The sequence below is a fragment of the Mastigoproctus giganteus genome, chromosome 1, assembly GCF_048544385.1.
Source record: "Mastigoproctus giganteus isolate SK-2022 chromosome 1, ASM4854438v1, whole genome shotgun sequence".
Lineage (NCBI taxonomy): Eukaryota > Metazoa > Arthropoda > Arachnida > Uropygi > Thelyphonidae > Mastigoproctus > Mastigoproctus giganteus.
In genome coordinates, this window is record NC_143575.1 from 80,578,330 (window position 1) to 80,595,112 (window position 16,783).

General features: G+C 37.8%; 1 protein-coding gene across 1 annotated transcript in view; it reads left to right on the top strand.

Annotated features, from left to right (window-relative positions):
• LOC150090924 (uncharacterized) overlaps positions 1 to 9,371 on the top strand; it is a 186,191-nt gene extending 176,820 nt beyond the window's left edge. Inside the window, exon 13 of the mRNA XM_090377745.1 lies at positions 9,156 to 9,371. Coding sequence (XP_090233871.1) covers positions 9,156 to 9,371 — 216 coding nt within the window. The remainder of the gene's footprint in view (positions 1 to 9,155) is intronic.
• The last annotated feature ends 7,412 nt before the right edge of the window (positions 9,372 to 16,783 follow it).

Here is a 16,783-nt window from a genome sequence, read left to right on the forward strand (position 1 = left end):
TATCTTTGTTGAATTTATTTGAGCATATCTGGCAACTTTTGCCTTTCGAAGAGATGGAAAAGAGGCAATTGTAAGCATGTGAAAAATAAGAGATCTTTTGGCCAAAATAGGTTTTTATTGAGTCCACACTGCACAAGAAATTAAATTTCACTAACAAAATACATATTTTATATTAAATACAGCCATATAACTGTTTATTAGTACTGCATGCTTTCTAACACTAATTATCTGGGATTTTTTTGTCTGTGGATTTCTGTTTGTCTGTTATAGATACCAACTGATTATGACTGCCCTGAGAAAGATCTGTTGTAGACTTTGCACCTCTTCAGAAATGTTAAAACAAAGTTTTGTTTATAATAATGACACTGCTGTTCAGAAATTACTAGAAAAAGCATTTCAAAGCATCACCCAAAAAAGATCTGAATTAAGGTTTGTTTTCTTTCTTTTTTTTTTTTTTTTTTTTGCCCTCCCTCTCTCGGTATTCTCTGGCATATTCAGCATTGCCGTGAGAAATTATTCAAATGCCAAGAATGACTTGGGATAATTTATGTTTCATCCTTTGTGCACTTGTCAATTCCACAAGGGCCAGTGTGCATCAACTCTTTCTTCTTTCATAATAGCATCTGGTAAGTTCTCAAAAAAAACAAAAAAACTGACTGAACTGATGCTGAAAAGCAGCTGTTGCTACATCTACTTCTTTAACTTCAATACACCAAGAAGTACTAGAAACTTGTCCACAAAAATTTCAAGTTTGAAAATCATGCACTGCCAATTAATGAAATTTGTTCTATTCTCAGCATTTCTAAAAACATTTTTTAATGGGAACTAATGCATCACATAGTTGCATGTAACGATAAAGTACTTCCTCACTGCCCAATGAAGTGAATCATCCTTCTGGTTTAGTCTGCTATGGTAATCAACTTACAAAATGGAAATGGAAGATTTAAAAGCTGTTGGTAAAATAAATTTGCACATTCTTCAACATAGTAAGCAATAATGACCTCAGTACATGCATGTGAAGTATATTGGATTGAAGAGCTTTGGATATGACTATAAAATTATCAACATTATGATAATTTAGGCAAGCAGCCTATTAGATGATCATTTGTTTTTTTTTGTTTGTTTTTTTATGAAAATCCCAAACATGAGAGGTATTATAACCTATAGTACTTACAACCGTGCAAGTGTTGGAGGTGACTTGAAAGATTGTAATTTTCAGGAAATACATATGAAGGAAGGTTTTTCCAGAAAACAGAAGTTGATTGAATAAATGAGGAGGAAGAAAAGTTGGTTTTATGTGTTTTAAGTTTGGAGGTAAAACAATGTTGACTGGTTGCGGCATATGTTCGGACTGCTTTGAAAGAGAGAGAGAGAGTGAGAATTATAGAAGCCAATTCAGAAGAACATTGCCCATGGAAATATCTCTAGAAAAGGCATACAGCAGAATGTCTATGAGACAGGGTGGAGAGACTCAGTTAGAGATGAGGCATTAAATAACTTAATTGCCCTCTTTTGAATGGAATCTAGAAGCCTGAGAGAGAGGTTTGTGGGTACCATCCCAGTTGTGAGAACAATGTTCCATGATAGGGCAGATTTGCAATTTGTACAGAGTGAATGGCTGTTTGGAAGAAAAGTTAACACCAAGAGCAAAAGAGAAAATCCAGTTTTTTAGATGCAGAGGAAGCGAGATTTGTGATGTGCTCACGCCAAGAGAAATCAGAACTCAAGGTAAAATCCCTAACAGAAATGTGACCCTGTCTAAAAATCTGAGTGTCATTGAAGGTAAGCAGCAGAAGCACAGGAGCAGAAGAATCCTTTTTGTGAGATATAAGACAGGACTGAGTTTTAGAAGGATTGAAATCAACTAAGTTATCTTTGCCCCACTGGAGAATTACCTGGAGATTAGCATTTTAGGAATTAGTAGTGGATATTCCAGAAGATGAAGCTGTTTGAGCAGGGCAAGGATTCTCAAACTGGAAGGTGGAATGCAATCCTGCAGTGAGTGGCCAGAGAGAAAACTGGATACCTGGTTACAAAAAACAGTTGGGAAACCATAAGGTGGAAGCTTATTTAGAAGACATTTATTGCCAAACATGATCGAAAGCCTTTGAAATGTTGAGAGCAACTGCTTCAGCTTCACCAAACTTTATATTGAATTTGTCCGTAAATAGGTAACATAAGCCAGAATATCACCGGTCAGTGGACACTGACAGAATCCATACTGGAAATCATTGATCAGATGAAAGGTTTGTAGGTAGTTTAAAAGTTGGAAGTTAATTGATTTATCCATTGCTTTAGAAAGAGTAGAAGTAATTGCAATGGAACAACGATAATTGGACAGGAGAGATTTGTCACCAAAGTAAGCAGGGATCGAGGTGTGGCGCCCACACCACATGGAGGAACGCCAACCGTCTATGTTACCAGGCAGTACTAGGTGGTAGATGACTCTCATCAACCAGTGAAATACCACCACTTTGCTTATTGGAGGCTTGAAGTGGTGGAACCCATGTTTAGTCTCTAAAGCTAAGTTCCGGTCAACTCTTCCATCATGCAGTATGATTGATGACTTTTGAGGTTATGGTGAACATCGTGGCGAGATCGAATATTCCTTACATTTCGAGGGTACAACTCTAAAACGGTGTTCGCAGGCTGGCCGCTAGTTAGTACACCGGACCGAACCTATTGGTAACTCTCTAGGAGGCTTCCGTATCAGCTAGTGTATAATCTTTGCTACCTCTACTCTGCCAGATAGTGACTGGAGGGTGTCCGAGTAGTGCATATGTAGGGAGCATTGTCGAGGCCACGTTATGTCAAGGATCTGGGTATATTCTTACCATGTGTACGCCATATCCAAAAATTTCACTACTTCATACAGCATGTCCCACCCACTTTTTCTTACTATTGAATACACCATGAATTGTCAAACTAATAGAGCAAGCTTATCTGCAAAAAGATCTAAACTTCCCAAGCACTTCCTAATTCATTTCACAAATATACGTGGTCTCAGTTCTAATCTCAACGATGTCCATTTCCACTTGTAGTCTGCCAAACCCCATGTACTTTTTCTGACAGAATCTCAGTTATCAGTTGATTCAACTACTGCTCATCTCAGATGCCCAAATTATTCTCTGTATGATTCCTTTCGCCTCAAAGGTGGTACTTGTGCATATGTTCATTCTGATATTCCCTGTCAGAGACTTGGCAATTTGGAATCTCCTCTCTTTGATCTTCTCTGGCTTAAAATCTCTCTAACTCATTGTGTCAAATTCATCTGTTGTCTCTACTGTTATCCTAACTCCACTAATCACTTGGAGCTCTTTGACTTCCTCTCTTTGCAACTTGACTTTCTCCAGTCCAACTTTCCTAACAGTGAGGTAATTTTCCTTGGTGATTTTAATGTTCACAACTCCAGCTGGATTCCGTTTTCTATTAACACTGACCCAGCAGGTCGAGATGCTGAGGCTTTTGCAATTACTAATGACCTTGCACAGATTGTTCGTTTACCTACAAGAATATGGCGCCTCCGTAGCCAGGTGGGAAGGAGCAGCAGTGCGTAGCACACGCTTCTTGATTACACCGGGGTTCGAGCCCGTCACCACCAAATACGGAGGATGTGGAAAGGTCAGGGAATGACCACCGCATATCCCGGAGCAATATGGCCTTAGTTGCTAATGCTCCTAAAAACCAAATAACAACAACAACAACAACAACAACTACAAGAATACCGGACAATCCTAATCATACAGCCAATATGCTTGATTTTTTTCTCACAAACGACCCTTCTAAGTACACGGTCAAAGTGAGAGGTCCTTTAGGCACTTCAGATCACAACTTCGTGGTTGTCTCTTCTCCAATGGAACCTTTATCTTGTGGCTATTCCCAACCTCGTTGTTTGGCATTACAAGAATGCAAAATGGGATGACCTGCAAGACTTCTTTTCTTCTTTTCCTTGGTCAGATTACTGTTTCAAAACGTCTGATGTCAACGTTTGCTCAGATCGTGTCAGTGAAATTATTCTTGCAGGAATGGAATCCTTTATCCCACACTCCACTTTAAAGTCTCGTCCTTTATCTGAACCTTGGTTTTCCAATATATGTGCTAAGGCTGTTCAAGAGAAGAATGTTGCATATTGTAATTGGCTTGTTTCTAATTCTTCAGTTTCATTTTTTGCCTACACCAAAGCTCGCAACAATTGTAAAGCAGATATTAATCAGTCCAAACTAGAGTTTGAACAGGCTAAGAGTAGAAAACTTGCTTCTTGCCCTAATGGTAGCCGAGCATTCTGGTCTCTTGCCAAAGCTATTGGCCGCAACTTTTGCCCATCTCTGCTCCCACCTCTGTCCAAACCAGATGGTTCTGTTGTCACTTCAGCCAAGGATAAAACTGACCTACTAGCATCCCATTTTTCTTCCAACTCATGTATTAATGATCTTGGTAAAACACCTCCCACCATTCCCAACACTCTCCATTCAATGCCTCCTGTGGTCTTCCGTCAAAAGGATGTCAGAAGGATTTTAACGAATCTTGATGCTAAGAAAGCTCCAGGTCCCGATGGTATTTCTCCACTTGTTCTCAAAACCTGTGCTCCTGAACTTACTCCTATTCTTTGCCGCCTTTTTACACTTTCTTATTCCAAAGGTGTTTTTCCTTCTGCTTGGAAATTTGCTCATACCCAGCCAGTTCCTAAAAAGAGTAACAAATCCCTCCCATCCAATTATCGTCCCATTGCAATTACTTCTACTCTTTCTAAAGTAATGGAGAAATCAATTAACTGACAACTCTTAAACTACCTAGAAACCTTCCGTCTGATCAACGATCGCCAGTATGGATTCTGTCAGTGTCGATCCACTGGTGATATTCTGGCTTATGTTACCCATTTATGGACTAATTCAATGGAAAGTTTCGGTGAAACATAAGAAGTTGTTCTTGACATCTTAAAGGCTTACAATCGTGTTTGGCATAAAGTTCTTCTAAACAAGCTTCCATCTTATGGTTTGCCAACTGTTTTTAGTAATTGGTTATCCAGTTTTCTCTCTGATCGCTCACTGAGGGTAATTGTAGATGGCTCTCTGTCTTCTGACTTCTCCACTAATGCCGGTGTCTCCCAAGGTTCAGTTCTTTCCCCCACTCTTTTCCTCTTGTATATTAATGACCTTCTTCTGTTGACTGGAAATCCTATACATAGTTTTGCCGATAATAGCACATTGCATTCCACTTTCCATTTTGAGAAACCTTGTCCTGCTCAATCAGCTTCAACTTCTCGAAAATCTGCTACCAATTCCTTAAATGTCGATCTTCAGGTAATTCTCCAGTGGGGCAAAGACAACTTAGTTGATTTCAACCCTTCTAAAACTCAATCTTGTCTTATATCTCGCAAAAAGGATTCTTCTGCTCCTATGCTTATCTTTAGTGACTTTCAGATTCTAGGCAAAATGATATATCTCTTTTGGGATTACCCTGACTTCTAATCTCTCTTGGCAGAAGCACATTACAGATATTGCTTCCTCTGCGTCTAAAAAACTTGGCTTTCTCTTTCTCTCTCAGCGTTACTTTTCTTCCAAACAGCTGCTCACTCTGTATAAATTGCAAATCCGCTCTGCCATGGAATATTGTTCCCGCAACTGGGGTGGTGCCCCCAAAACCTCTCTCAGGCTTCTTGATTCCATTCAGAAGAGGGCAGTTAAGTTAATTAATGATTCATCTCTAACACAGTCTCTCCACTCGCTGTCTCATAGATGTACTGTTTCTGCTGCATGCCTCTTCTACAGATACTTCCATGGGCACTTCTGAATTGGCTTCTATAATTCCCACTCTCTCTTTCAAAACAGTCCGAACACGTGCTGCCACCAGCCAACATCGGCGCCTCCGTAGCCAGGTGGGAAGGAGCAGCAGTGCGTAGCACACGCTTCTTGATTAGACCGGGGTTCGAGCCCGTCACCACCAAATACGGAGGATGCGGAAAGGTCATTCAGGGAATGACCACCGCATATCCCGGAGCAATATGGCCTTAGTTGCTAATGCTCCTAAAAACCAAATAACAACAATAACCACCAGCCAACATCCATTTACTGTCCAACTTTAAACTCACAGGACCAACTTTTCATCTTCTTCATTTATTCATTCAACTGCAGTTTTCTGGAACAACTTTACTTCATACGTATTTCCTGAAAATTACACTCTACAGAAGTTCAAGTCCAATGTCAACAAATATCTTCTTTCATCTTCTCAACCTCCAACCCAAGCACGGTACCAAGTACTATAGGTTCTAATACCTCTCGTGTTTGGGGTTTACATTAAAAAAAAAAAAAAAAAAAAAAAAAAAAAAAAAAAACGATCAATTTTAACTTGAATTCAGCACTGTACGAAAATATTTTCTGAGCCATTTCTGGGCAGAACGTGGCAAAATGTAACCTAATATGCCAGTAGCAAGTGCAAAACAATGAGCGCAAAGACAACAAGCGGGAAATGCAAGTAAAAAAATCTACAACCACTGTATAAGATGCACCCAGTTTTTAGACCCCAAATTTTTCGAAAAAGGGTGCATCTTATACATGGGGAAATACGGTAGGTTCCACCACCACTACACAAAGCGGTGGTATTTCACCGGCTGATGAGTCATCTACCACCTACTATTACCTAGTAATAAAGAGGGGCGGCACTCCTTCGTGTGATGTGGGCACCACACCTCGATCCCAAAATAAGCAAGGGATCCTTGATCCCTTGCTTATTTTGGTTCGTACCTGAGTGGTCACCCACAGTGTGCTAGGTGCCTTATTTCAGGATTTGTGCATGGAGGTTATACCCAGGGTTACTAACAGTCCCACCACTGTGAAGGTGCATGCAGAGGATTTGGCTGTCACAGACTGACCAGACTTAGCCAAAATTAGGTCCACTTGACTTGAGTGTCACCTGAATATCAGTTCTATCACTGTTTTAGACCCCCAGGTGGCAAGCACGGTGCTAAGTACTATAGGTTCTAATACCTCTCGCGTTTGGGGTTTACATTAAAAAAAAAAAAAAAAAAAAAAAAAAAAAAAAAAACGATCAATTTTAACTTGAATTCAGCACTGTACGAAAATATTTTCTGAGCCATTTCTGGGCAGAACGTGGCAAAATGTAACCTAATATGCCAGTAGCAAGTGCAAAACAATGAGCGCAAAGACAACAAGCGGGAAATGCAAGTAAAAAAATCTACAACCACTGTATAAGATGCACCCAGTTTTTAGACCCCAAATTTTTCGAAAAAGGGTGCATCTTATACATGGGGAAATACGGTAGGTTCCACCACCACTACACAAAGCGGTGGTATTTCACCGGCTGATGAGTCATCTACCACCTACTATTACCTAGTAATAAAGAGGGGCGGCACTCCTTCGTGTGATGTGGGCACCACACCTCGATCCCAAAATAAGCAAGGGATCCTTGATCCCTTGCTTATTTTGGTTCGTACCTGAGTGGTCACCCACAGTGTGCTAGGTGCCTTATTTCAGGATTTGTGCATGGAGGTTATACCCAGGGTTACTAACAGTCCCACCACTGTGAAGGTGCATGCAGAGGATTTGGCTGTCACAGACTGACCAGACTTAGCCAAAATTAGGTCCACTTGACTTGAGTGTCACCTGAATATCAGTTCTATCACTGTTTTAGACCCCCAGGTGGCAAGCACGGTGCTAAGTACTATAGGTTCTAATACCTCTCGCGTTTGGGGTTTACATTAAAAAAAAAAAAAAAAAAAAAAAAAAAAAAACGATCAATTTTAACTTGAATTCAGCACTGTACGAAAATATTTTCTGAGCCATTTCTGGGCAGAACGTGGCAAAATGTAACCTAATATGCCAGTAGCAAGTGCAAAACAATGAGCGCAAAGACAACAAGCGGGAAATGCAAGTAAAAAAATCTACAACCACTGTATAAGATGCACCCAGTTTTTAGACCCCAAATTTTTCGAAAAAGGGTGCATCTTATACATGGGGAAATACGGTAGGTTCCACCACCACTACACAAAGCGGTGGTATTTCACCGGCTGATGAGTCATCTACCACCTACTATTACCTAGTAATAAAGAGGGGCGGCACTCCTTCGTGTGATGTGGGCACCACACCTCGATCCCAAAATAAGCAAGGGATCCTTGATCCCTTGCTTATTTTGGTTCGTACCTGAGTGGTCACCCACAGTGTGCTAGGTGCCTTATTTCAGGATTTGTGCATGGAGGTTATACCCAGGGTTACTAACAGTCCCACCACTGTGAAGGTGCATGCAGAGGATTTGGCTGTCACAGACTGACCAGACTTAGCCAAAATTAGGTCCACTTGACTTGAGTGTCACCTGAATATCAGTTCTATCACTGTTTTAGACCCCCAGGTGGCAAGCACGGTGCTAAGTACTATAGGTTCTAATACCTCTCGCGTTTGGGGTTCACATAAAAAAAAAAAAAAAAAAAAAAAAAGCACAGCTTGGCATATCTGAGTGAATGTCTGCAACACCCTTAAGGATCATTGGCAGCATTCAGCACCATTTTCACTCTATCACATTTTGAATCCCTACCATGCTCTTCATTTCTGAATATTTCTTTTAAATTTCAGATTATCCAAATGTCCCTTTCATACTACAAGTCTCCAGATTAGACCAATCACAACCACCTTTACAAGAGCTTGGATATTTCAGTTTAAAAATCTTCCTACAGTAGTAAAAGTTGGTGAGCCAAGGACATAAACTAAAATTCATAAAATGATTTCATTTGGTACAAATACCTTGTGTGAATTGATAAGATATTTACACATTGTCCATTAGTTTGACATAACTGATGTCAGTAATATCAAAGAGGAGATGGAAAATAGTACAACTCGATAATGTATTGGTCTATTTTCTGTGAGTTCTATAATGAACTAGAGTTTGAACAGGCTAAGTTTGAATAAGTTATAATACTTATTCTGCTCCTAAATATATTATTACACATTTCTTTGGTATATTGTTTAACTATTTTTGCCATTATCACAATAGTTTATAATTGTGAGTACTGTAAAGTAATTGAACATCCACCAAAAATTGTAACCCGTGTAGCTATAATAAATATTTTTATGATGGCTTTTGCTATGAGCCTCATATTTCATAGATATTTATGATCCGAATTTTTGCTTCATTTGCTTTATTAACAGTTTTCAAAGCTTGGAAACAGAAATCCTAGCTACTCCAAACCTGGTCCTCCCACACCTAGGAGATCAAGTTCATTGAAGTCCCCAGCACCATCTGTTTCATCTAGGAGTTCTTTTGCAACTCCAAAGAGCATAAAGAAATTGCTTCATCCATTTAGACATACTCCTAAAAATAAAGAAAACAAGCCACCAAAAGTCAGCCAGAAAAGCTTTAGATGAAAATAAGTTGGACTTTATTTTTTTATTTGCCTTTTCCCTGTCCAATATATCAAAGTTATTTAAAATATTGAATGGTGTATATGGGATTTTAAATCTTACATTTTCTTTAAAATTTTTAAATATCTAAAACTTAAGTGATTTTAAAGTATTAAATCAATTAATTCATTGTAGTTGATTTTGAGTATGAAAATTCATACTCAAATTTGAGTAAACTAAAATTGTTAATGTAGCTTTTTAAAAAGGGAAGAAAACACCAATTTTTTTTTTTTATCTCTATAATTATAACTGGTATTTAATAATTAAGAAAATTCAGGCTGTTAATGATTTTATTACTTTGGAAAGTCTGTTAATTTTTTGCTTTGCTTCAAAAGAATCTTGCTAATGTAATTTTTATATGATGTCTGTAGTTAATAATTTGCTTTTATAACATTGCTGACATTTTCAGCTTTTTAAATGTACAGTGTAAAGATGTAAGGTAAACAAATTGATTTATTAATTGAATCATGTCAGATAGGAACACACATGTAAAATATAGCAGCTATCTATGATACATGGTGTTTTTTTTTCAGCATTTTGGAACTGTTGAGTAATGAACTGATGACATGCTATTATGTTTAATTTGTATAGAAATTAATTTTACATTATAAAATTAAAGCTATATTTTATTGCTAGTATGGAATTTACTAAATCAATCCTTGAATGTGTATACTAGGGCCAAAAAACTCGGGGAATCATCCATGCCAAAGCCAGAAGTTGAGCTTGTATTGCTTTATAGTGACAGCAAAGGAGGGCATAGACAGATTCACTTATCAATGCAAATTCATCTTTTAGTATGTAACCAAACTGCTGCACAAACTGAAAATGATGTTCACAGTTCTTAATGGTGAGTGAAGTAGTTAGCCAAAAAGAGCCACAACAGTTAATAAAATACATTTCCATTAAGTACACTAATTGAAATTACACACTACTCCACAAAACTGATAACTAATTTATTTTGCAAAAAATCATTATCCTTACTAAAACTGCAACCTTTAAAAATATAGGAATGGGGATTGCTTATGATCAAGGGAATTTTTGCAGTTGTCAAAAAGACATGTTGTTTAAGAATAAGATTAAAACACAATATTTCCATCCTTACAAATTGTTAGTAAGATGCTAATCCACAAAAGTGGTTTACATTCTAATTCTGAATGTTAGATCATACAGATAGCAATCCCTAACTTTTTGCAACATTCTGTTTAGTGATAAATTACTCTCTTTGGATGGCCTGTTCATTGCAACATGGCATGTGTTTCTTATGCTTTTAACCAGGAACAAAACTTGGACAAACTTTTGTCCTTGGAATCAGCCATTTCAAAATTTTACAAAGCATCTGCAAATCTTCACTTATGACATGCTTGGATAATGCACCAATAACAGTGTACAAAAAGAAACACTACTCCACAAAAATATATCGTATTACATAGTTGGAAAAAGTCATGACATGCTTGGATAATGCACCAATAACACAGTGTACAAAAAAAAACACTACTCCACAAAAATATATTGTATTACTTAGTTGGAAAAAGTCATTCCATTATTGATAGCATTGTTGCAGCCATTGTCATAAATTTTGCATAGTAACATCCTACAGTAAATTCAGCAGTGATTCACTTGCCCGATATTAATTTCCTTATGTTTTAATTATTTTTTTATTTTTAATTTAATTTAATGTACCAGTGCATTACATTTCAGGTACATTAAATTTTTATTTCTTAAATTAATTAATTTTTTCTTTGTGCGATTAAGAGAAGTAAAAAGTAAATAACTAATTATCTTGTTACCAATTAATTAATTAGTTAACTAATGATACATAAAAGTAATGTTTGCACTCCACACTTCGTAATTCTTTGTAATCACAGCACTTGAAGTGCAACATATGTTCCAGGCTATGATTTAATGAATTAAACAACTTTAGTGTGCTGTCAACTCTTTCATAATGAAGTTTGCTTATTTATTTCTGGATTTTAATAACAGTTGAAACATAACACACACTTAATGTTTCTGCTATGATTAATCTAATAAGAAAATTGATTTATGTATTTAATAAACTGAAAACAAAAATAATGCTTTCCCAAACTCAACAACTTTTATGCATGAACTGATTACCCATTCATTTTTCCAGTCAGTACACAGTGCTTCAGCTACAATATATAGTATATGGACAGCCTATTGGATATGTATGAAAAATGGAAATAATTCAGGATTCCTACCTTTCTAATTTTAATGAAATTTCAGAGGGCTGAACAATTCTTCCTAAAAGAGCTAAATTTATTTATTAATTGAATCATGTCATATAAAAATCCATCCAGCACTACATATGCTATGCAGAATAATAGCATATAATAATAATGAAATTTTTGGATGGCTCAGTAAATCTTCTAAAAGACCCAAATATATCTGGGTCTTTACATTCCATGAAGTAAAATATAAAAATTTCTTATAAGATCAACTTTTAAAATAAAATTTCATAAGTTTTCAAGTTTTACACTTGAAAACTTACAAGTTATATCCCAGAAAAGAAGCTCACCTTTCTTTTCTTAGGCTATTACTAACCAAACTTACTTTATTAACTGCTTGTCCACCTAGTGGTGCTACTCCTGCCGCTCCATGGCAGGGCTGAAAACCTGGGAGAAGGAAGTTACTGTTCTGGGGGCAAAATGAGCAAAAATGAATTGTGGCACTTTTTTTTTTTTTTTTGCCTGAGTTTAAGTGCTCATCACACCCAAATTTGACTCAAATGGCAAGGCAATTAGAAATTACTCAAGCCAACACAAGAAAAGATGACACATAAAGTACTACAAAGAGACAGAACAGTCCTATTATATCTAGCAATTCACTCCAGAAGAGACCAGAACATTGGAAGAATGTCCCCCATTCTTCATTCAAAGAGCACTTGAAGGAATAGCAAGGTCTCCAAAATCAATGAAATTCTTACAATCTGGAGATCTCTTAGTGGAGACAGCAAGCACTAAACGTTCTGAGAAGTTATTAAGAACAAACTTTGGGAGGATCCTGGTCACAGTAACTTCCCATACAACACTTAATTCATCTAGAGGAGTAATCATTGCATGGGGCTTATTGAATGTAATGGAAGATGAAATACCCCAGAAATTAACACAACATTAAAAGTATCTCTCTCAGAAGAGATGGGAAAGTCACACCAATTAGAAACCTGATTTTGACTTGACACTCCATGACCTCCAAAAAAAAGCTGGATACCTAGTTTGTCAAATCAGAACATATATACGAGGTTGGTTCAATAAAGAATTGCCCTGACCTAGCTGCAGAGGTACTAGCCTGTTGATTCTTAGCACAGGTTTTAGTCCTTCTCTACATAGCCACCATGCAGATTTACACATTTTTCCAATCGATGGATGAGGCTACGGATGCTGGTTTTGTAGAAGTTTTGAGGATGGTCTTTGAACCATGACTTTGTTGCAGAAATGAGTGTCTCGTCATCAGGGAAGTAAGTCCCCCGAAGAAATTATTTGAGGGAAGGAAACAAGAAGTCCAATGGTGCAAGATCAGGTGAGTAGGTTGGATGGGGCAGTATTTCATATCCACAAGTGGCCGCATGTGTTGTTGCAATTTCAGAAGTGTGAACTGGGGCATTGTCTTGAAGCATTCTCACACCTTTGGACAGCATGGCACGCCTACATGTTTTAATTTTTGCCTTTCTTATCCCAAAACACTGTCAGCAAGACCTTTCCTGCTGACTCTTGGGCTCTTGCCTTCTTGGCCCCGGGTGCCAAGCAATTGTGACTAAGCGATTTCTCTGTACTTCCAGTGCGATTTCCAGAAAGCGATTTACAGTTCCTTTTTGTCCTTATCATTAAAAAATCTATTTATTTTATAACAGCTCTTGTAACAAAAGTCCCTGTACAGAGCAAGGAAGGAAAGCCACCTTTCTTTATTTTCTCATAGTATATTACTAACCCCTACTACTCTTCGCTTGGTCACACCAGGTACTGCTCCTTCCTCCCCGTGGCGGGGCCGGACATCTTGGCAGAAAAGTCTCTCTGCCAAGGGCTAAAAGGAGCAAAGATAGACCATACCAATACTGACTCTTGCGGGATCAATGCCCCATCACATTCTAGAGAACAGGAAGATTACAAACCCTTCCTTTGCAAAGAGAAAAGAAGGATACAGACCAGAATATCTGGCCTCATTTCCTCATAATACGTTCTTTGACTGACCAGCCAGTCAGCAAGCTTTCTCCTTTTCTGATCCAGAAAAGTTTAGAGAATGTTGCTGGCTCACAAAAAATGGTTCGCAGACTAAAATCAAGTGACCTGCTTGTTGAAACAACACAATCCAAGAATTTTGACAAGCTACTTAAATTGAAAACACTTGGAGGAACTCCCATAGAAGTGTCACCTCATGCCACCTTAAACTACTCAAAAGGAGTTGTAACAGAATGGGATCTTCTACATGTATCCAAGGAAGAAATTAAACAAGAGCTTTCAGAACAAAATGTTATTCAGGTAAAAAGAATACTAATCAAAAAGAATGGTTCACTACTTCCAACCAGAAACATTATTATAACTTTCAACTTGCCAAATCCACCAACATCTGTAAAAGCCGGATACTTGAACTGTCATGTCCGACCGTATATACCGAACCCAATCAGATGTTATAAATGTCAAAAATTTGGGCATTCACAGACAGTATGTCGAGGGACTGCTGTATGTGCTTCTAAAGACCATATCCATACCAAATGCTCTGCACAAACCTTAGTGTCCAAACTGTAGAGGCAACCATTCCGCTTACTCCAAAGACTGTGAAACATGGAAAAAAGAAAAAATGATTCAGAAGTATAAAACCGAGCACAGTCTCCTACCCTGAGGCAAAGAAACAAGTATCACCAATTACAGTAACATGCTCATATGCAGCAACTGTCCAACAGCATAAACAGATAACTGCTGTTACCACCACTACCACTTCAGTTCAAACCAACATTACAGTCCCACCAAACATCTCTATTTCTGATTGGGCTTGCTCAATCCTAGCTCCATCAGCAAAATCATCTTCAATCTCAACTTCTAATCAAGCCATAAATACACCTGTTACAATTCCACCAACAATGCCTTCTATGTCACGGCCAACCATAAATACTAAAAACATAGATATAGATGACAAACTCCCTGCCCATGATCATATGGATACATGTGAAAAAGAAGTCCCAGAAGAACCAATCTTAGAGATACATGCTGAGGAAGAGATGGAAGTTCGCCCAATCTTCCCCAGAAAAGAGAAAAAGCCTGAGCGATCTAAGCAGACCCCCACTCGTAAAAAGTCAGAAACAAATACAAACACAAAGCCAATATAATGCACACAATAATACAGTGGAATTGTCGAGGTTTCCGCAGTAACCTTGATGACATTCGCAACCTAATTGATAAATATCACCCGGTAGGCGTCTGCCTTCAAGAAACTAACCTAACTCCACAAATAAACGCAGCAGTAAACCAATACTGTACCTATAGACAAGACCGATTTTCCAGAGGAGCTCATGGTGGAGTTGCAATCTTAATTGATTCCAAAATTCTGTGTAAACGCCTCCAACTACAAACTTTTTTGGAAGCAGTTGCAGTTTGAGTCTCAATACAATTTACTTTCTCACTGGTCTCACTCTACCTCCCCCCAAATCAAGAATTTTCTCTTTCAGAATTGGAAGAGTTAGTAACCCAGCTCCCACCTCCGGTCTGTATCATGGGAGATTTAAATAGTCACCATCCCATGTGGGGATCCCATCACCAAGATAAACGTGGTAAATTGATTGAGAAATTACTGGAAGAGCAAAACCTCTCTCTCTCTCTCTCTCTCTCTCTCTCTCTCTCTCTCTCTCTCTCTCTCTCTCTCCCCTTAATACTGGAACTGAGACATACATCCATTTGCCCACTGGAACAGCCTCTGCAATTGACTTATCCATATGTTCACCTGTCCTATATCCATTGATTGAATGGTCAATATTGAATAATCCACTAAATAGCGACCATTTTCCTGTGGTCTGCAAAATACTAACAAAAGATGTTGCACATCATGATGGCCAAAAAAGATGGAGATTCCATAAAGCTGACTGGACTAAATATAAAACAATTGCAGCAATAGACGAACAAATAATCACCACTCATCCCATAGACAATGCTACATCTCATGCCACAAACCAAATTTTAATAGCAGCTGAAGCTACAGTTCCTCAGTCATCTGGAAAATACCATAAACATGACACAGCATGGTGGACTGAAGAATGCAGTATGGCCAAAAGAGAGAAGAATAAAGCTTGGAATCTCTTCTGAAAATATCCCATTTTCATCAATCTCCTAAATTTTAAAAAAGCCAGAGCCAAGGCTAGATATCTCCAGCGTAAAAGTAGAAAGGAATCATGGATACGTTTCACCTCCACAATTAACAAAAATACAGATACCCGTGTCATATGGAAGAAAATCAGAAAACTAAATGGGAAATTTCTTTCGGTTCCAACTCCACTAATAATCTGGAATGGACAGGAGATAACCAACCCCAAGGAAATCGCAAACTTACTGGCAACTACTTTTGCAAATATATCAGCAGTATCAGCATATACTCCATCTTTTCAGAAAACGAAAACTGTAGCTGAAAAATGCAGACTAAATTTTAATACCAACCAACAACTCCCATATAATCAACCTTTCAACTTAGAAGAATTACAAAAAGTTCTGGCTAAGTCTAGGAAGAGTGCAGCAGGACCTGATGGAGTTCACTATGAAATGATCCAACAACTTAATCAAAAATCTCTAAAGGCATTGCTTATGCTATACAATAGAATTTATATGGAAAACTACTATCTAGATTTCTGGCTTCACTCCCTTATAATTGCCTTACCTAAACCTGGCAAAGATCATACAATCCCTACAAATTATCAACCAATAGCGCTAACAAGTTGCCTTGGGAAAATACTCGAGAAAATGGTGAACAACAGATTAATCTGGTTTCTGGGAACATATAATGTACTTAACATAAATCAATACGGATTTCGTAAAAACAGATCATCTCTGGACCCCATAATAAAAGCAGAAGCAAATATCGGCAATGCATTTCTAAGGAATGAGCATCTAATAATGATCAGTCTTGATACAGAAAAGGCCTTTGATACTACCTGGCGATACAGCATTCTTAAAGATCTCCACAGTATTGGTTTGGGAGGAAACTTACCACTCTTGGTAAAAAACTTTCTGAAAGTTAGAACCTTCCAGGTAAAATATCAAAACAATCTGTCACAAATATACACACAGGAAGGAGTACCCCAATAGTAACATCTGCAACCTTATTTATCATCAAAATAAACTCTATTATTAAAGACCTGCCAAAAACAGTTGAAACATTCCTTT